Source organism: Oculina patagonica, chromosome 8 (genome assembly GCF_052425735.1).
Source record: "Oculina patagonica isolate OP01 chromosome 8, crgOcupat, whole genome shotgun sequence".
Classification (NCBI taxonomy): Eukaryota; Metazoa; Cnidaria; class Anthozoa; order Scleractinia; family Oculinidae; genus Oculina; species Oculina patagonica.
This window is the reverse complement of record NC_135765.1, coordinates 12,624,201-12,645,660: the sequence shown is the minus strand read 5'-3', so window position 1 is coordinate 12,645,660 and position 21,460 is coordinate 12,624,201. Positions and strand designations below refer to the sequence as shown.

Below are 21,460 nucleotides of genomic sequence, written 5' to 3'. Positions count from 1 at the left end.
TTCGTTTGCCTTTAATTTGTTTGTTCTGTAAGAACTTGGCGTGCTATAAGCCGTGTTCAACGTAGACATTCTTATTTTTAGGCCATTTTAACTTCAAATAAAAAAAACAAATAAAAAACACACTGCGGTGACAAACATGACAAGACAACAACGCATGTCGGAAAAAATCTTCGATCTTAAGACCTTAACGTTTCGTATGTTACAACATACATCTTCAGAAGTGACCGTTAGCAAAATTACAATAAGATTTAAATGTGAAATAAAAGACTGGTACCTTATCAAAAAAAAAAAAATGACAATGATGTTAATCAGATGTTAACTAATAACAAACAGACTTAAAAATCTGCAGAAGAAAAACAAACATTATGGCTAGTAGAGAAAAAGTTTCTCACTGCCAACGTTTTCATTTAAGAGGCAGTCTTCTTTAAATCCGCCCACTCAAATTTGCGTAAAAAAAATAATTTTTCTTGAAACTCTGGCAACTGAAAGACTTTACCGAGGCTAGAACTTAAACAGATTTAGATTAATTCAAAATGATTTTCTGGCCGCGTTAGGAGCCATTAAATATTTTGCCCATTCGGGCCCGCCGCAACGTCTGGAAAATTAGAAAAATAGGCATTTTTCGAGCCGCTGTAAAATATTTCGTTCGCATCGAACACCAACAAATTTTATATCAATTTGTTCATAAACATTTCTAGTTTTCTAAGAAAGTAGCAGATTTTCTCTCGATTTACCTTGAAATGCGAAAACAAGGATATAATGACCACTACTGATCGGCATCGAACGAAGGCTGAAAAAATGACCTTGATTTAGAAGCGAATATTTCAATTTCGGGACCTAGCTGATAACTCTACTTTACACAGCCGAAAAGTGTAGTCCTTTGTCGGCTAAAATATGCAAAATCTCATGTACGTTTTCAGTATTTCAAAAGTTATGACCGTTTTTATAAGCTCATGTGCGAGTAATAACGACATTTTCGCTTATATCAAAATCGAGCTTACTAGAGCAGATTTTGTCATAAATACAGCTTACCTGCTTCTCATCTCGGGTTTATTCCACCTTTTGTCAGTTTCTAATCCTCCATATGGCTGCATTCCAATACACTTCCAACAAATAGGCAGGTATTACCTTCCAAACTTGAGGATATGACTTGATCGAGCGGTCAGTACAAAACATGGACTGCGGACTACGGACTACGGACTACGGACTGGGTATAAAACAAGGACTGATCTGAGGTATAAAATGCGGACTCAAACGGCGGACTAGGTATAAAATACGGACTACGATATAAAATGCGGACTAAGCATATAAAATGCGTTTAAAAGCGAACCACGGCTAGAAAAAACGAGAACCCATCAAGGATGTGCATACGTGAGCATAAAATTATTGTTCGCGCCAAAACTGTTCAGGTGACCGCATGTAACGCAACGGCTTTATGTGACCTTTGTAATCGTTGTCGGCTCGTATTACGTTGATGTTTGTTATCGAAGAGAGTGAATAAATCTTGTTCAGAGTTTACCATTTCGTCGTCCGTTGAACTTCGTAGGGATTCACCCCGAACAATTATGATCTTCCTTACCTTACAGTCAAAACAAGCAACCTTACGGAGCCCCAAGTTACAGTCAAGACCCAATGCAAATATGGCTGCCGTTAATTTTCGGCTCCCAGAAGAATCATTTGTCAACAAAATTAAATCACTTTAACTTAAAGATCAAGTCAAAGTAAATCAATGAATGAAGTTTCAAGGCCATAGTTCTATCTAGTGCGAAGTTACAGGGACATTTATATGGCCAAAAACATGAAAACGAGGCTAGGCAGGCCAGGGTGGCTTTTTCCATACAAGTCTCTCAAAATTGAATGAGTCACAAATCTGCAGCCTTTTAACCAAAAACACTGAAACTTCTCAGTTTAGCATTTTATTCCATCTATTTTCAAGTGTCACCATCAGCATTTTCAGAAGCTTGACCAAACAGAAGAAATGGATGACAACCAATTTTGCATAAGGTCTATTAAAGGGTTTTTCTCAAGAGTCAATTATTCAATGTTTAGGAATTTGATTTTATTTTTTCTTCAACATCCCATTCTCGAAATGAATAAGTCCTTGTTAAAACGGAAACTCGATTCAAAACTCCGGTTCCAAACTCGAATGTTGAGTGGATTATCGTCTGGCTTCACACGACAGACACGTACGAATTTTGCCGAAACTTGCTTATTTTCGCTGCTACACTAACAGACTACTTTACTAACACACAATTTGTTTTCACGTTTGCTATTCGCTTATTTCAACACTCCCATGAAAGCAAAAAAGAGGCACGAAATTTCGATGTAGTGAAGAGGCCGCAAACAAATTCTACTGGCAGAAGAGAAACATACGGGGAAAAATGTCTGACCCGGTTTTCATTGTCATGCAAATTAGGGTTGTTTGTCAAATTCTCACGTGCCTACCGCTTGAGGCCAGATATACAATTGAATACCGATAACTCGAACCTTCAAGAGAAATCAAAAAAGGTTCGAGATATCGGGAGTTCGAGTTAGCGAAGGTAATATTAGTATAAAATAACTGGAGGGGAATCGGAAAAGGTTCGAGTTTTGCAGAAGGTTCGAGTTTATATTGAGGGTTTGCCAGTCACCAAGATTCAACTGTAATGAAATCAACAACATTTTGAGTTTTGAGTCGAAACCAAATTTTAAGTGCCTCACAATTGGAGGAAATTTTAAGGTGTTTTGGCAGTACTTTGCCGTAACCTACGAGCAGGCTTTCTGAAAGGCTTATAATTTGTCGAGGTACAGTCAACTTTTATGCTACAGCCTTAATTCTCCTTATTTTTACCATCAGGTCACGTTTGTAAGCAGTTTGTATGCTAAGTCCGCATTTTACACCGTAGTCCGCGTTTTATACCTAGTCCGCAGTTTGAGTCCGTATTTTATACCTCAGTCCGTGTTCTATACCCAGTCCGTAGTCCGTAGGTCCGTAGTCCGTAGTCCGTAGTCCGTAGTCCGCAGTCCATGTTTTATACTGACCGCTTGATCGAGTCTCTTGTTTAAAGCGAACCAAAGCTATTAAATTATGGCCACCTTTCGAGCTTAATAGCGTATCGAAAAATCAGTTCAGAGCTTAATTCTGCGGGAAGCAGACAATAAACTGTCCAAGGTTGGTGTTTAGCAAGAAAATCGAGATTCGAGGACTTAAATTGTGATAAATAAGAACTATAAAAATCCGCGGTCTTCTTGAGACGTACGATCAGCGGTATCCCCCATTAAGCGGAACTCTGTGGAATAAGCAGCACCGTACCAGCTGTCGATCTTTCAACGATCAATAAGGGAGAATTCTTCGAAATTTAAGTCCTCGAATCTCGATTTTGTTACTAAACACCAACCTTGGACAGTTTATTGTCTGATTTCCGAAGAATAACGTTAACGTAACGTTAGTTATTTTCTTTTCGGTTAGAATCTTTTTCCAATCACGGAGACTTGTTCTACAGTAAAGCAAAATGCGCAAACGCAAACAGAAAACGTTTGTCCCACTCAATGTTTACAAAACTTGAGCCTGGTTTTCACTAGCGACGTAAGCACAAGCGTAAGCGCTGACGCAAGCGTAACAGCTCTTATGTCACCGTGAGAACGGCCTTAGCGAAAGCATAAGCAGAGACGCAATCACAAGCACAAGAATCAAAAGTTTCTTTTTTTTTTTGTACTTGCACTTGTGCTTGCGTTCACGTTATGCCGTGTGAAAAGGAAACACCGCATAAGCACAAGGAAATTTACGACGTCCGGCCTTGTCTGCCCCATCCTCGTACCCAGGGCCTTTGTTCCCCTTGACCAGCGGTCGAGAAACGAGCGACCCTGGAAAGTTCCGATTTGAAGTCCCAAAATATCGGTTGAATTGCGCATGCCTAACTTTCAAAAGCCTGACCAACGAACTTTTTGGTGTTTTACTTCCTGTGATTTTTATTGTTTTTAAGCCAATCAGATTCGATCCTGCAACGGAACTTTCTAGAGTCGCTCGTTTCGTCAAGATTGCGCAGAAAGGAATGAAGACTCGAGGTACGAGATTGTGTCTGCCCAAGCAAAGCACTCGTACCGGATTCCCCCGCGTCTGAGCATTTGGGCCTCGTAACTAGTAAACATCGTGTTCTTGCGCTTGTGCTTATGATTGTGTCGAAGGTCGATGTCACTTGGCAAAAATTAGGGCCTGTTTACAAGCAGGTAGGGTAACCCTAGTGCTAGGGTTACCCTAGCAGGAGGGTTACCCTAGCGCTCCCACATTTCTTCTTTTTTTCATCGACGTGTTTACAAGGCAGCTAGGGTTACCCTAGCAGCTAGGGTAACCCTACCTGAGCGCTAGGGTTACCCTAGCGCCTTGTAAACGCTCTGCTAGGGATAACTCGCCTACCCGGGACAACTTTATTTTGGCTCCAAGAAGCTAAATATGTTTAAAAATACCGACAAAAACAGCGAATTGCGACCAAGAAACATCGTGTTCATTCACAATTTGTCGTATTTTTGCACTGGAACAGAATTATTTTCAAATAACAGCTTCTTACGACAAAATTTTACAAGGTTAACTGAAGCGTAACCGGTGTAAGTTGACCCGGGTAGTAGGGTTACCCTACCTGCGAATTTTTGCTTGTAAACCCGGGCTATCTTCTAACCCTCTTGCTAGGGTAACCATAGCACCAGGGTTACCCTACCTGCTTGTAAACAGGTCCTTACTTATACATGCGCTTGTGCTTGTGTTGCTAGTAAAAACCAGGCTTTACGAAGCCAGTATCAGAAACCGCTGACATCTTTTAAACAGCAGTGGCGATACATTAGAAAACATGGGAAAATACGGAGCTACCGTGTTTTGATCGGCTTCCACACCCTTTTGAAGTGCCAGTGTGAGTTTCTGTAATCGGTATTGCCTTGTGCAATAAATCACAAGTGTTGTTCAAAAATGAAAACTTAAACTGTCCTGTTCAGGTTTTCGATGTTGATTTAGTTTAATGCTGAATTAATTTTAGAGGCAGCAGACGGAAATGAAATCACGGTGGAATTATTCGAATGAATTCCAATTTTAGAAACATTTTGTGAGCGATCGCTAGGTTTTCATTGCAATCAGCAAACAACTCTAAAAATTGCCGCTTGAAAACATTTATATAAAAGTATTCTCTCGAACGCCATTGGTTTCCACTTTTCGTTTGATGTGCCGTTTGTAAAAGGGGTTGTTAAATTGGATCTACAGAGGGGGGGGGGGGGGATAAAAATGTGTGATCCAATTTCTTTTTCTCCAAACTTTTAGTAAATAAAATAAATTACATTATTAAAGTGTCATGGTATTTAGCATTGTTGTGCTAATTGAGGACACTGTTTAAGAATAAACATATGATGCAAATCGACAAGAAACTTAGCGATTCACAAAGCCTGGAGGAGTTGAATTCGGGACTACCGAACACAAATCCATCTAGTGGCAAGGAGGAGGATTTAAACCCGGGGCTTTCGTTTTACAAGTCCAACGCCCTAACCACTAGGCCACGCTGCCTCCTAACAAGTTCGTATGGTACATGTAACGCCAGCATGAAATATAAAGATACATTTTAGTTGTGAAGGTGAAACACTTGATTTCATGACCAATATTTTGACTAGAAGAACTAGGCTTTTACAGGGCCAGTGCTTGGGTGATTTCAAATGTGTAACGCCTTCTAAAATTTGAATTTAGGGAAGGCAGTATCGATTTTCCTCTCTCTTAATCCTATCTCTCCTCTGGGAGAATAGGGCCATTGTTTTGTTTCCTCCATTCCACTCTGTCTCTTGCAACTGACGTTGACTGCTTCTGCCCAGATGGCAAAGCCCATCTTCTGTCTTTTTCCCTCCACTGTTCTCCTCCATGTCTCTGGCAGTACCGACAGATACAACAAAATTCCACGAAAAAAGCATCATCTATTTAGTTCTTCCACGAAAAAAGCATCATCTATTTAGTTCTTCCACGAAAAAAAAAAAAAGAAAAAAGAAAAAAAGAAAACTCAAAATGGAGGTGATCGTGAGTGTTGAAGACATACTGACACTTCATTATTGAACCATTTTTTTTATTTCAGAAAATAGGTAGCAATATAAGTAGTTTTGCACCCTTTATAATACAGAACTTTTTAAAAAGATGTTTGGAATATTATGTAGACTTCGTTCAGCGATACTTAGCCTTTTTTTCTTCACTTGGGTTTAAGAAACAACGTTTTGCGAGGGAAATTACAATTACAGTTTTGGTGATGACAAAGACATTACTTGTACCAGATGTCAGACACAAAAAATAATACAAAAGCTTGAAAAGTGTACTGTACTTCAAAATAACTTGAAATGAATGGCAAACTTAAAAGACGTCTCTGTTTTTCTTTATAGAGTTACCAATTTGCCAAGTTCACGGATTTGCAGAAAAACTATGTACCTACAATTTTAACAGTAAGGCTAATTAACAAGATGAAAATAATATCGGAAATTATTACTATGTGATATATGTTGGGTGTGCAACTTGCAACAATTTGATTGCAAGACAAGTTGCTTGAAAAATCGTTATGAGTAACGGGCGATTAAGAAATAAGGTCCACTAAATTGTTATACAAGATACGAACGCGTAAGTCACGCAATCACTGAATCAACAGTGACCGTTCATGTATTCCTTTATATGTTTCTATTCTTTATACAATTCCAAGTGACGGAACAAAACCGACTATAATTTGAACGACTCCCCGATGTAACATTCGAGGGTTAGATATCAAGCGCACGACTGATAACAAGCCAAGGTGTCTTGTTAGTTGACTAAATACCCATATGTTCTGACATCTCAGCAGAACTGACAAATTTACCTGTAACAACACACAGTTGATCCATAACTTTGGGATAAGGCAAGGGGAAACCTTTCATGCGGGGGCATTTAGACGCATTTAGACGCACCCATATGTTCTCCTCTTACGGGAGGTCCGACTGTGTGTGAGTGTCGGTAAATGCACAAAGTTGACTTCAAGACCGTTTATAGTTACCAAACCAGACCAGACCAAACAATACACAAAACCACGTAAAACACGTTTCAAATCAAGTTACAAGTTGACGCTTAGGACCATGTTTTAAAACCATTCTTCTGGTTAAGATCAGTAAAATTCCAAGTATGGCATGCACCAGTTGCCGTGCGATGAAATCCAATTTCATTGCTGTTGTTAACTTTGTTCGACTCGCGTGTTGACCCTATCTCTGCGCCCCTTCATGTTATCATCATGTTGTGTCCAGCTTTTTAAGCCAGGCCAGCGTCACGAGCCATGCCATAGAAGATTCCTTGTTGAGCCAGCAGTGTTTGAGGTGTGTCAAACTCCACCATGAAACCTTTGTCAAGCACCATGATCCTTAAAAGCAAAATCAAAGCATTACCAATTTGCTACATCTGAATTCTTCCATAACAGTACGTCCATTTTGAGCGATCACTGCTTGGCAGTTTCGTAGAAGGATGAAAACGTGATAAACTATTCCTATCCAAATGAACCCCCATAACTGACGAATGATATCCATGGCTTCGTAAATGACGTCAACTAAAAACGATGTCGCAGCCTCTAGTACCTGTCAATAGGGTCGGATAGCAGCTCTCGCAAGATCTGACATGAATGGCTATCATTCGAGAGAACAATAGAACAAACAGCAGGAACAATGTCCCCAGCCTTTGAAACCAATAGCAACTGCTACACTAGAGGACCAGTAGAATTACAAGCTCGAAAGAACAGCTACACTACTGAGATGTATTTATTTTATTTATTAGGCTGTTGCTTATCTCGGTTTCCGAAGCACGAAGCATGGACCTAAATAGGGATAACCTCGTGGTTCCTCCTTTTCAAATACTGTATTTTTTCCTATTTGTATTTGAATAAAGTACTATTTCTATTCCTCCCTGGATGGGATGCTAGTCCATTGCAGAGCGACCCCCAGCATTAAATTCGCCGTACCCATTTATACATCTAGGTTGAGGAGTGGTCCAAAGGGAGTGTCTGGCCTAAGAACACAACAGTGACCCTGCCCTGGGCTCGAACCCGGACCGCTTGATCTGGAGTCCAGCGCGCTAATAGACTGTTCACAGTCCCCTATTTTTCTGTGAAGTCGTGGAGATCGATCGTTGAGTTCGACGGGCCGCCATCTTGGTTCCTGAACGCGTGCAACAACTGGGGAGAGTGAAAAAAGATCGATCTCTACGACTTCACGGAAAAATAGGGGACCGTGAACAGTCCAGCGCGCTACCCACTGGGTCCCCACGCCTCCCATAACCTGCAACAAATAATTGAAAGTAAAGATAGACATGACAACGACAGAAAACTTTCGAACCTGGTGTAGTCCATAATGGTGTTGAGCCTGTGAGCGATGGTGAACACTGTGCGGTCAGCGAACTCACGCCGAATAGTTTGCTGAATTAGTTCATCAGTTTCCAGGTCCACCGCGGCCGTGGCTTCGTCGAGAACCAGGATCTTACTTTTACGGAGTAGCGCACGCGCTAAACACACCAACTGCCGTTGGCCAACACTACGGTAAGAAAAAAAAGCTACTTAGGCCCGGTTCATACGTCGCATTTCTGCCGTGTCGAATTTAATTCAATTAAGTGCGGCAGAAATGCGACTGTTGATTCATACGTCGCACTTGTGTCGCACTTAATTTGGAGGTTATACTGCCAGTTGTGTTTACTGGCTAGCCGAACTATATATCCAAACGCAAGATATGTGTATTTTTTTATTAGATTCGACACGGCAGAAATGTGACGTTTGAATCGGTGTCACATTTCTGTCGGATAATGCGACAAGACTAGTCGAACGTGCGGCAGAAATTCGACAGCCGATTCAGACGTTGAACTTCTGCCGAATTTAATTCGTTTAATTGAATTCGACACGGCAGAAATGCGACGTATGAACCGGGCCTTAGTTTCTGTATCAAGTTATTTCAGAAGTTTAACGCCACGCGCCTTAAATTCGCGTTTGCTTTTGATTTGCATTACTACACTAAGCGATTGGTTTAAAAAAAACTAGGATCTTTTTCTTAACCAATCAGAAGTAAAACCAAACCAATCGTGACTTTAAAAAGAGTGTAATTGTAGTCAGGGGATGACATAGTTTGTTAGTGGTTTGACGCTGACTGTGTTTTGATGTTATGTTTCAAGACGTTTCGGCTATTGCTTAAGCCTTCATCAGTTAAGTAATCAAAGCTGTTACACGCGTTTTCAAAAACCTCTGGGTTAATAGCGTGGTCGTTGTGCGGATCCTTAACGGACAACCAGGCTTCCAAAAAGAGTCGCTTGTGATAATCCGGCTCATGTCCAACTACACTGACGGCATTAAAATCCATATGGTGATTATTATCACCGGGGGGGGGGGGGGGGTGGGGGGAGGGGGGAAGGTCTGCTTGGTCACGCCAGCCTTGACCCAACCCTTCTTATCAGATAAGAAAGAGGTTAAGCTTCACGTTCTAACGGAAACGGCAAACTTCAGACTGCTGTTGACTTTTCAGCTCTAATTATTGAATAACTCCATCAGAAAAATAGAAAGTAGCTAACTTATTCACACCAAACTCAAAAGTACTATCACGTATAAGCCGCAAACGGCAAAAGTTGGCTTTTTGCCGTTTGCGGGAAAAACAAACGTGAAGCTTGATCTCTTTGATGTTAAAATATGTTTCCGTCTTTAATAAACAGAAAAAATACCTCAAATTTTCTCCTCCTTCACTCACGGGGTATAAAAGACCTTCTTCCAGTCCTGATACAAAGCTCTTTAAGTGACTCATTTCAAGAATCTTCCACAACTCCTCGTCTGTGTGACTGTCAAATGGATCCAAATTGAGACGGAGGGTTCCAGAGAATAGCACCGGATCCTAGGGAGTAAAAAGAGCACAAAGGATTAGGGAATTACGTTCTTTCGGTTCACCACATTTGATTGGTGAACAGAATGAAATAAAATTCTAAGTTATCTGATTTTAAGTTAGCTTTGTACATCGCAAAAATTAATTCATTATCAGTTATGTTCAAAGAACTTTCTAAAAGTGCCTCTAAAACGATAAACGAAAGAAAGTATAATTAATTCTGGCAGCCAGATTAATCAAATAGTAATTTAATCAATTTAATCAGTCATAATCCAATATTTATACAAGAATGTCCAGTCCGTCAGCAGAGTTGGTTTAAATGAACTGGAGCCCTGCATCTAAATTATCTAAGAAACAATTCTAATAATTGTACACCAATATTAAAAATTCTTGTACATTAAAAAGGATTAAGATGTAGTTTTGTTGTTGTTTTTCTTCCCGCTTTCTTGCATGCCCGATTGAAAGTTGGACGCTACACTCCTATTTCTTCCCTTGTGTTCATTAGTTAGTAACAATCGACACCATTAACTTGTAACTATTGTCCCCCGCTCTCTCAAGAACACAAATCAAGGCTAACATGAAAAAACGTAGCATTTGCGCGTTCGTGCCTTAATTAGTATGTTTACAGTCAACTCTCTCTTAACGGACACCTCTATAAGACGGACACCTCCATAAGACGTACACCTGGTGACGGTCCCTACCGTTTTTCAGTCATTTTACTGTAACCAAACTCCCTATAAGACGGACAACGGACACTTTGAAATCATTAACGGACACCTGAGAAGGGTTCTTTATCATGTTTTATTAGTGAAAATACTTCCAAACTTCGTATTGACCTAAAGCAAAGTTAGTCAGCGACCTAAGGATACGTGTATGCCAAGCTTACTAACAATAAACATTACTTTTCTGCTTACGTGTATGGGCACTAAAGAGGTCGTTTTCTACTTACAGTTTTACAGTTTGCGTTGAAGCTCTCAACTTCTGCTTTAACAAGCAAATACGGTCCTTTTATTATTTTAGTCTTGTTGCAGTTAGCAAAGGTTTGTTGCATTGTGCAAAGGTTTAGCTTTATTATCTCAGAATTACTGGTGTCGTGTTACTTCGACTCTCTACAGAGCGGACACCTCTCTAAGACGGACAGCTGCGGCCGGTCCCGAAGGTGTCCGTCTTAGAGAGAGTTGACTGTACCATTACTTACCTGTGGAATGATAGTGAGTCGTGATCGCAGATCCTGGAGTCCAATCTTAGCGATATCCACACCATCAACGACAATTCGTCCGCCAGCTCTCTCAAGGATACGAAACAAAGCTAAGGTAAGCGTTGACTTGCCAGCTCCTGTGCGACCCACGATACCAACCTGAAAACATAGAATAGACGTTACCCGTCACTGCCGTTCTGTGTTGTCACGCAATGCATCTCGCCACGAGAAGCGTTCAAAGACAGTATTGCGTGACACGACAGCGTGAAAACGGCTGAAACGTACATAGGGTGAGTAGGCAACAAGCGAATGACTAAACATTACATTACAAACTTACCGCCTTTTTTCTTGGTTTGACCGAAGATCCTTACAGATTTTCATGAAGATCTAACAACAGATCTTTGAGGATCTTCATCACCATTTATCAGAGATGTACAAAGACATTTATGAAATCTCAATACCTGCAATGATACTGCAAAGATCCTCACGAAACTTTGCTTCCGGGACTTTGCCGAGATCATTGTAAGATCCTCGTCATTTTTTAAGATCTCATAATATCTTTAAAGATGCCAAAGGTCTTGCAATGCAAGGTTATTCGCGAGGTATTATCAAAGTTTCGTCAAATTTAACTCAAATTAAGTCTTAATAGTACCTTCTCTCCAGGCTTAATATCACAATTGATCTGTTTCAGCACAAGAGGTAATCCTTCTCTGTATTTCAAGTCAAACTCTTCTATTACAATGTTTCCCGCATCAGGCCACTCATCTGGGGGACGATTGTCTGGAACGATCCACTCAGCCTGAATCAAATTACAATTGTTTAGTCAATGTCAAAGCCAATGCGAGACATCAGTTTGTGTAACTGCTGCGCGCTGGACAAACAGTCTTGTATCAGAGGCCAACTCGGTCAACAACAACAATAAAGACTTCTGGCTGGTTTCAATTTGAAAGTCTGCAATTCACGATGCTCAAATCTTTAAGAAATAGAAGACATGCTCCGTAAACAAAAAAAAAAAAAAAAAAAAAAAAAAAAAAAAACACTCAAAATGTTTCTATCCAGTGGAAGTTTGGGAGAACGAGAAATGCTGTGGGAACTCGAGTAAGTAAAAACACTTATTTTTCACGTTGTTAACATTTCTTAACCCAACTCTACCTCTCTAGGGGTTTCTGAATATTCCTTCACTCGCTCTACGGATACAATGTTCGTCTCCAACTCACTGCTCATCCGTACCATCCAGTTAAGGGTTGCGGTTACCTTGGTTACAAAAATATAACAATATAAAAAGAAACAGTCAAGTATGTTTCACTGTACATGAGATTTCATCTTAAAACCAACATGGTTTTCCAGCGGAGTTTTTTCACTGAACCGAGTACTAATGGCTACCAAAACATACCTGAAGAGCGTATGTGATGGATAAACCAACGAGTCCACTCTGTAAAGAATCGCGGTTAATAACAGCAAACAAGGCAGCAAAAAATATGATCAAGTTGCCAACAAACTCGAGATGTACAGCGAGCCACCTAAAATAAAGAACAAAGCAATTTGGTGAGATACCATGGAACAACCTAAAATGAAAAACCTCAAATAGATGATAATATACGAGAGCTCGGCCAATCAGATTGCACCAGTTTTTGCGTTAGAACAATGGCGAAATTCTTAATATTGATCACTGTCGTGTAGGTTTGACTTCTTGTCTTTTGAATCTGATTGCAACATGAGAAATAGACTTGAAAAGGAGCAGTCGTCTCTTACGCAATCCCGCAAAATTGCGCTCAATATTGCCTGATACTTGGCTGACAAGGCTGTAAGCCGACTTATCTAAAATCAGATGATATTCTGCAACAATGAGTAGGATAATTGGCCGTTTTCACACTGGAGACAGACAAACCGTCTAGACGGACAAATCGTCTTAGTGTGAAAACTGGACGGACAAGATATTGGACGTACAAGTCGTCTAAATTTGTCCGTCCATTTGGCCGTCTAGGAAGACGATTTTTCGAAGACGATTTGGCTGTCTAGACGGACAAGTCGTCTTAAAGACGTCTTAAATTCACACTAGACGAACAAATCGTCAGACGACTTGTCTGTCTAGACGATTTATCCGTCTTCTAGTGTGAAACGGTCATTGTTATATCAGTCAACAAATGAACAACAGCAAATAAATGTCATTTTTCAGCTGGATAAACTGTTGCCGTACAGCTGTTTGCCAGACGTCGGACAAGTCTTCTGAAGCGCACTTCCAAATATGGTAAACTACATTTATCGTTGTATATCTGTCAACAGATATTACGTACGTGACCATATATGGGGATCGTGGCACCTACCTGTTAGCCGACATTGAAGGGTAGTAAGCTACTTGGTTTTCATCCACTAAGAAATAATTTCCACGAATGAAGCGTTGCTGTTGTGCAAATGCCCGGATGGTGGTCGTGCCATTGATAGTCTCCAGAAAATTGTTGTATATTGGTGAGCGGCTGACAGATTCAATGCGCTTGAGCTGACGTGAGCTTGCCACATAGATTCTCTGTAAAAGTGAAAAAAATCAGTCCTTTTACAAGCCTATAAGGTGGCTTATCAAGAGGGCGATTAACTGCGGTTGCCATACCGTTAAGTGATTTCCTATCCGCCCCTCCCCCCCCCCCCGGATGAGATCCTAGTCTATTGCAGGTAAAGCAACAGTATTGTTATTTTGATCATTAATTGTTGATCTGAAAATTCTTGTGCAGCATTTGTACACCAGCATTAAATTTGCTGGTACCCATTAACCTCTAGAGAGTTCTGTAGTGTTTATGATTGAATACCTGGCTACTGTGGACTATCAGCAGTTTCTCTTTTCCCCGAGTCTACGCCATCGTTCTGTTTAATTTTTGCGTCACGTGACAACTGATGGGCTTACGTATTGTTTCCCTGCTTTATTTATTTTAGGTTCTTTTTTTTACTTGGGCATTCTTTGTTTTACGTCACTAGTGAGTTTCACAGGTTCTTAAACCGAGGATGAGCCCAACTATATTTGAGAGACCACGGATGCCGATCTCTGCAGGGTTATGCCATCTTTATGGATGCCAAGTTCACGCATCACTGTTCTCAACCTCGTTCCAGAGACCCTGGGAACGAGGTTGCACTGTTCTAGTGGAAGAAGAATTGATCAAGCGAAGAAAAATATTTAAAGTACCTTAGACAATTGAAGTAGTGACAAACCTGTACGAAAAGATACAAAGCTCCCAAAGGAACGATCACTACCAGAAAGATAGGTGTAGCAAAACTAATCGCAAACATTGTACCAATGACAGAGAAAAATGTCCTGATAAAGGAGGTGAGACTTCTGGGCACCATATCATCAATGCCACTAATATCTTTAGAAAAGCGGTTCATGATCCTCCCTTGGGGGGTGGTCTCAAAGAATGACATGGCCGAGTGCATGATGTTGACAAGCATTCTCTGATGGAGGTGTCGCGATGCGATTCTTGATCCTGCCGCCATGGCCAAGGAGGAGAAGAGCACGAAGAGGGCTTGCGACACACCCAAGGCGCCATAGACACCAAGAAACAGATCACGCTCTTCATCTGAAGTGACATCTGTGGAGCTCCACCTAGCGAGCCAGATTCCCGACGAGACTGCAGAGGCTTCGGCGATGATAATGAAAAATACGATACAAAATGAGAGGGGAACTGTGAGAGACTTGGCGTATTCCCAAAACACTGACAGTTTAACCTGAAAGAAAAAACAAAACACGCTATGAATACAAACTAAGAGGGATTTCAAGTTTTAAACAAATTGAGAACGTCTCAACAGTTTTGTCCAAGTCTGTAACTCATAAACCATGCATTATGCATGCCGTGTTGCTTAAACATGGTTGCCGGATAAATACAAATAAATACAAATTGTCAGATATAGTAGCGGCCTCCATCCTCCAATTCCAAAAGAAAAACTTTGAAACCTGAAATGTTTCTTCAAACTGTCAATTTTGTTTCCCTGACCCAAAATAAAATTCTCTGACTTTTCTCTGATCTGAAATTTTCTTCTTCGAACTAGGTCCCCCAAAAAAAAAAAGGAAAAAAAAAAAAAAAAGAGAAAAGGGAGAAAGAAAAAATGGAGGGAAAAAAAATAAAAAAAAAAACCTGAAGGAGAAAAAAAAAAGGTTCGAGTTAGGGGGAGTTCGAGTTACTGAGGGTTCGAGTTATCGGGATTCAACTGTAGTTATAACACGAATGGAGAGTCAGTATAGACAGGTTTAAATGCTTATTATGATGAAGCTGTATAATTACCTGTCCAGTTTTGGATTTCTCCTCTTCAATCATCTTGTCAGCCGTTTCTTGATCCGGTCTTGTAAACTGGCAATCAAGGTCTGCAGTATCGACAGTTACAACCGATATACTATCAGCTCGTTTTCTACGTGGCACATCAAGACGACTGTCCAATCGCTCCATGCTTTGCCTTCCACTCCAGTGGCCATCGAGATCATCAATGTCTTCCATTAGCACTTCTGGCACCGGATCTTCAGCTGTTGATCAACATAAAATGCAAACAGGAGCTTTCTTTTACATTTGATCTTCCTTCCTTTTATGAGAGGACGTACTCCTCTTTTAAATATCAATGACGCTTAATTATAGCAGAGCTTCAGCAGCCCAAAGGGCCTCAGAGAGGAGCCCCATAACCATAGAAATAGGAAAACCATGCATTTCATTTTCCATGGTCATCACGGCAAGACGCCAGCTTATATCTTCGATTTTCGACATCCATTTTATGGTCAATTGACAACTGTCAAAAGGAGAAATCTGCAGACCAGTATCACATGACCATATCGCGGGCTCAGATGTAGAGCTCATCAATGTCACATGTTTTTTTTTTTAAGTTGACCGCTGGCAGGTAATGGTTTTCCATTGGATCGCGGGCTTGAGTCCTACTTTTTTCTGGCTTTGGTCAGTAAATTCAAATTTAAATAAACGGCAGAGTAAATAACCGCTTTAAGGCTTGGCTAAATCTATTAAATATCTCTTTCTGTATTATGGACTGGTACTTTTTAGAGTAAAATGAACACACCATATTCAAGCTTTGCCTGTTCCTCTGTTGCATAAGTTTTCAGAAACTCTGCAAAAGCGCCCTTGTTCTTCACTAGTTCCTTGTAAGTGCCAACCTGAAATTAATATCAAAATGAAATCAGATAGTAATTAGCTTGGGTACGGGTGCTTAAGGAGGGTGCCAGAGGCAACATGCAGTAAGAAGGCATCCGTGGCAACCATGAAAGCTGCAACTACTGACTGCATCATTGGCTCGAGCGTAACTTTGCCTAAAATTAATGACATTAAGCTTTTTCCCGTCCGTCCCGCGCCGCCGGGGGGTTTTTTTTTTTTTTTTTTTTTTTTTTTTTTTATTTTTATTTTTTGGGGGCAGAAAAGATTTTTTTTTTCCCCCTATAATTTTTTTTTTTTTAAAAAATTTCTAGGGGTTGAAAGGGGGTTTTAAAAAAAGAGAAAGTTTTTTTTATTCTTTTTTTTTTTTTTTTCAGGAAAATTTGGGTTTAAAAAAAAAAAAAAAAAAAAATTTGTCGCGGAATTTTTATTTTTTCTTGTAAACATTCCCTTCGTGTGGGCTCACATAAACATTGCAGCCGAGATCGCGCAGTACGGACTGGAATTCATCTTTAAGCACATCGAAAATTGAAAGCTCAGTCGACAAGTTTGGCAACTGTATTTCGAACTTCAATCGTATTTATTTCCCAATCAGTGTATTTGAAGAGGTAACTGAAACCTGCAAGATGACACCTTCAGTAGTAGACGATAACAGAAAGCAACACAAACCTCTGATATTCTGCCATCTTGTAAAACAATAATTTGATCAACTTGAGGAAGAAAGGCAATACCGTGGGTCACAAGAACACGTGTCTAGTGAAAAGCATATCATGTTAGAACTGAGTTTAATTTTTATACAGTAGCTAAAAATGCTTTAGACCTTCACAATGTGGAAACCTTGGTTGACTTAGTTATTACCTACAGTGCACTTGATAGCCGGCGGTCAGACCAAAATTCAGGCACCATCTATACCAATATCCTTTTTTCGATGTGTTTTTTTTTTGCTATCCTCCACACAGATTTGATAGAAAATGCAGCTTTTTCGAAATCCTCCACTTTTGCCTTCCACGCTAAGCGATGGGGCCCTCTTTTTCGCAAATGTCTCCACTCTAAACAGCGTTTCCACAGGTATGCGTTTTCTTGAAAATAGTGAGCGTTTTCGATCGTTTTAGTGTTGAAGATACGCGAAAAAGTATGGCAAAAATTCATGAACAAAATAGGCAAAGCACAGACAAAAACGCTTCAACGAAAAACACATTAACATCCTCTTATGTCTGTACCTCCATAATATAACAACAATAAGTGGACAAAAAAAGAAAAAAGTTACAATATTATTACTATTATAACGACTTACTACTGTCAAATAACTACGTAATGATGGCTTCCTTAGTCAGGCAAAGTAAATCAACAATATTTTAAATACTGAAGTGAGTCTGTGTAGGCATTTTGTATCTCCAATGTCTAAATTCCATTTTTAGGCCTTGAAATTGATACCATTAAGGTATACATCTGTATAACGTAACAATCTCGTTAAAAAAAGTAGAACTGCTCATTTAGAGTGTCATTATTGTAGAAAAGAAACTGACTGTATCATTGTACAAATTTACCTTCTTTCTAAGCTTTCCTCTTGGTCCTATGACTTTATCAAAGATGTGTTTTCCAACATGTGAATCCACAGCACTGAGCGGATCGTCCAACAAATAGACATCAGCATTAAAATAAACAGAACGTGCCAAGCTTACTCGCTGTTTCTGTCCACCGCTAAGGTTAATGCCCTGGTTACAGAAGGCAGTACAAACTTTTAGAATACAACAGAAAGCTAATGTTATACTGTCCAACACTCGTGACAACAGAAAATTGCACTTTTTACTCCATTTACTGAGCTTAAAATTTACATCTTTCTTCCTCTACCTTTATCGCCACAAGACACTTTTGATATTGCCAATCCTAGCAGTATGCATACACTACGTGTAACTTATGAACTTTAAATAAATGGCCCACAGTAGCTAGCCAAAAAGTCTTAATCAGGGGGGGGGGGGGGGGTGGAAGAAACGAGGTCTAGGACCGAGTAGCGATGTTCTCACAATTTGCAACGCGATCAATTCACGTTCTAGTCAGCGGTTTTTGGACGGCGCGGCAGCAGGCGATCTTTTCCCGCCAAATGGAAAGTAAAGCAACCACGACAACGATGCAGTGGATTCAGCGATTGTAAAGGGATCAGAACTTTTTTCACTAAAAATTAAATTCAATATTTTTATCCCAAAATTTCGCCGTCTTCTGTGTTTTAAACGCAGATATTTTGTTATGTCGCGTTAATTTTGGCGCTGACATGCAAATGATTGTACCACGAATTTCAACAAACAACCTCGAAACAATAGCTAGAGCAAGAACAATAAATAGCTTTAACCGGCACGGGAAAATTCGATCGCCACGTTTCCATTGCCATTTCTGTCGTGTTTTGATTTTACAATCTTGAAACATCACATGTTGAGAACAAGAACCTTTCCGGGGTCATTTTTATCGCTTTTATAAAGATAAAACTTGGAAAACTTTCTTCACTGCGATAAAAAAGGAACCGGACTTTCCTGCTGGCACAATGATGTTGTTGTTGAAATTGTTTTGGAAAGTTCAGAATGAGAGGAACTGCTCATGCACCTCAGATGTATCCGCCGACTACCGACCCAATGACCGCTTTGCAAGTTGTGAGAACATCGCTCAGATTTCTTTTAAGCGAATGTATGGGAAGTTGTTCCCCCCCCCCCCCCGGTCTTAATGTAGCTCAGTGGTTAGAGCATCCAATCAGAGCGCTGAAGGCCATGTGTTCGATTTCCGTTGCCGGGGGACTCAGATTTGTCCTCTGTCCCAAGCTCTGCCGACATGTACGTGACAAAGCAAAATCGCATCTTCTCAATTTCCACCCTATGGTACTTTTTGATACAGACTTGTACTCAAGATACCTTTTCGCCAATCTCTGTTAGATCTCCTCCAGGCAAGATATCAAGATCTGTTTGAAGTGCGCAGGTGTAAATTGCTTTGGCATAACGCTTGTTATCAAATGTCCTTCCAAACAGAATGTTCTCCCTTAGAGTAGCGTTCTGAATCCAGGCTTGCTGAGGTACATATGCTACAGAACCCTGAAAGAAAATGCACAACAAATATAATACAATGAAATCCAGAAAAATGTGGGTGCCATAATCTCGCTTTTCAGTTAAATTTCCAGTGATTTCTTAGCTATTAGTTAAAATGTCAGCCCATTTTTCAGCTATAAGTAGATTTTGTTGATCTTAGGGACGGACCATTTTTTTGGAGGGGGGGGGGAGAAAATGATGTTTGCGGGCCTGGGACATTTGTTTGCCCGTTGTACATGTTTCGAGTGCAGAGGTGCACGCAGGGCCCCCCCCCCTATGTCCGTCCCTAGATCTCAGCTATTGGTTAGCTAAAGTTTTGACCAATTCCTCAGCTATCCGTTCAAACACATCCATGAGTTTCTTGTTATGTACCTGGGTTCTGCTCCAATACATTTCACTGTTCATCTGCTACCTTCAGTTTAACATTAAGATTTCGGTAATTGTGAAGAACCGCTCCTTTTAACCGACTGTCGGTCGTCTGTCGGCCGGGGCGTTCGGCCGGCCCCAAAACGACCGCGCACCGACAGGGGCCGTTTGTCGGCCGACTGTCGGCCATCTGTTGGCCGACAAATGGCCGACTGTTGGTCGTCTGTCATTGTCGGTCGTCATTGCTTGCCTAATGGACTGAAAATTGCGCAGGTGATATATTTATTTCAAATTGAAGTTTGTATAAAAGAAAATCTTGGCGAAAAAGACGATTTGTTTTTTAGTAAGTACCGTAGTTGATGTACTACAATGAAATACAATGTTTATCTGCTTTAATCGCTTTCTGCGTCGTGTTAGTCCTGCGTTGAGACGAACAAAACCCCGGATGACCAATTCCATCGCCAAATGTACAAATTATATGACAAAAACGTTTTACTGTAACTGACCTAACTGGTTCTGGTACATCGACGCGTAACTATGGTTTCACACATCCACTTCACCATTGCGGCGCAGGACGGCCCTATTCACCAATCAGAGGTTTGATCCCTGGTACACGCGGGGGGCGGGACAGCTTTTGCGCTCTTTCGCAGACGGATATCCGGGGTTTTGTTCGTCTGCACGAAGGCAGCGTCGTGTTTACTCCTGTGTTTACTGCTCAATTTTACAGTAAAAAATTTTTTTGGGAACCTGTCGGTAACCTGTCGATCGGTAGACTGTCGGTGGCCTGTCGGTAGTCTGTCGGTGGCCTGTCGGTAACCTGTTGGCCGACAGTTGACCAACAGTCAGTTACGGGGAGCTGTTCTTCACAATTACCACGATTTCACTACTGTTACATGTACCTTAACATAGACCTTTCCATCAAGCTTTTGAGTTTCCCCAAGAAGAGCAGAAAGCAGTGTAGATTTTCCACATCCAACTTGACCAACCACAGCAACAAGTGAACCACTTGGAATATTTACATTGATACTGCAAGGAAAGCAAAAAGCATTAACATACCAATTAAGCATAATAATAAAGTTATTATTATTATAAACCAACACAACTAGGTTGAACACTCTGCAGGGAAATGAAAGAATTACAGAAAACTTACTCTGTCAGTGTAGGTTTGCCATTTGCATCCCAGCTGAATGTTCCATTTTCAATATGAATTGCTTGTGTACTGACTACAAATTAATTGGTTAAAGGGCATTATTAATCAGTTAAAAGTTAAAGTCTGTTTCAGTTCATGAGACTTGAAGATGATTTCCCTCCGCTGCGTCTCCTCGGGCTCCCGTGTCGCCCGGACCCCCCCGCCGTCCCCATCGGTGCTCGACGGTCAGACGGCTCTCGTCCGTCCGTGCCTCCGTCGCTTCACCGGTGTCGTCCCCCAGTCCACAGTCGGACTGGAATCATCTTTAAGGGCCAGAGGACTTACGGGTAATCAGTTGCAATGCTTAAAGGCAGTGGCAATCGAAGACACGTTGTTGCAGACACATTATTGCTCATGGTGTTTTCTAGTGCAAGCAAACAGGGACACATTGTAAGTTGCAGATACAAAAATGTTTCTGAAAGAAATCTGAAACAATTTTTGTGTCTTGGATACAAATTTTGTATCCGTGACAAATGTTGCGGGTGCAGGCAAACAGGGAAACATTTGTGCCTGCAACATTGTTTCCTTGATTTTCACCACTTTAATACTTGGTGATATCTGTAGCATGGTGGAAGAACTGGGAGTTTTGTTAAATCCTCCCAGATGAGATTCCGCTCAAGTGCTCTAGTCTTAGCCCAGTAACATTTGTGCATACCCTATT

The 21,460-nt window shown here is 40.7% G+C and overlaps 1 protein-coding gene across 1 annotated transcript in view; it reads right to left on the bottom strand.

The window, feature by feature from the left end:
- Positions 1-6,048: 6,048 nt before the first annotated feature.
- The window catches only part of LOC144664336 (multidrug resistance-associated protein 1-like), a 29,498-nt gene continuing 14,086 nt past the window's right edge, over positions 6,049-21,460 (bottom strand). Inside the window, exons 12-27 of the mRNA XM_078525433.1 lie at positions 20,761-20,833; positions 20,510-20,636; positions 19,074-19,250; positions 17,724-17,891; positions 16,846-16,929; positions 16,088-16,181; positions 15,313-15,548; positions 14,246-14,758; positions 13,372-13,571; positions 12,441-12,567; positions 12,200-12,301; positions 11,700-11,846; positions 11,048-11,206; positions 9,695-9,861; positions 8,332-8,526; positions 6,049-7,367 (exon numbers count right to left, since the gene is read on the bottom strand). Of these exons, the coding sequence (XP_078381559.1) occupies positions 7,259-7,367; positions 8,332-8,526; positions 9,695-9,861; positions 11,048-11,206; positions 11,700-11,846; positions 12,200-12,301; positions 12,441-12,567; positions 13,372-13,571; positions 14,246-14,758; positions 15,313-15,548; positions 16,088-16,181; positions 16,846-16,929; positions 17,724-17,891; positions 19,074-19,250; positions 20,510-20,636; positions 20,761-20,833 (2,678 nt within the window). The 3' untranslated portion in view covers positions 6,049-7,258. The remainder of the gene's footprint in view (positions 7,368-8,331; positions 8,527-9,694; positions 9,862-11,047; positions 11,207-11,699; positions 11,847-12,199; positions 12,302-12,440; positions 12,568-13,371; positions 13,572-14,245; positions 14,759-15,312; positions 15,549-16,087; positions 16,182-16,845; positions 16,930-17,723; positions 17,892-19,073; positions 19,251-20,509; positions 20,637-20,760; positions 20,834-21,460) is intronic.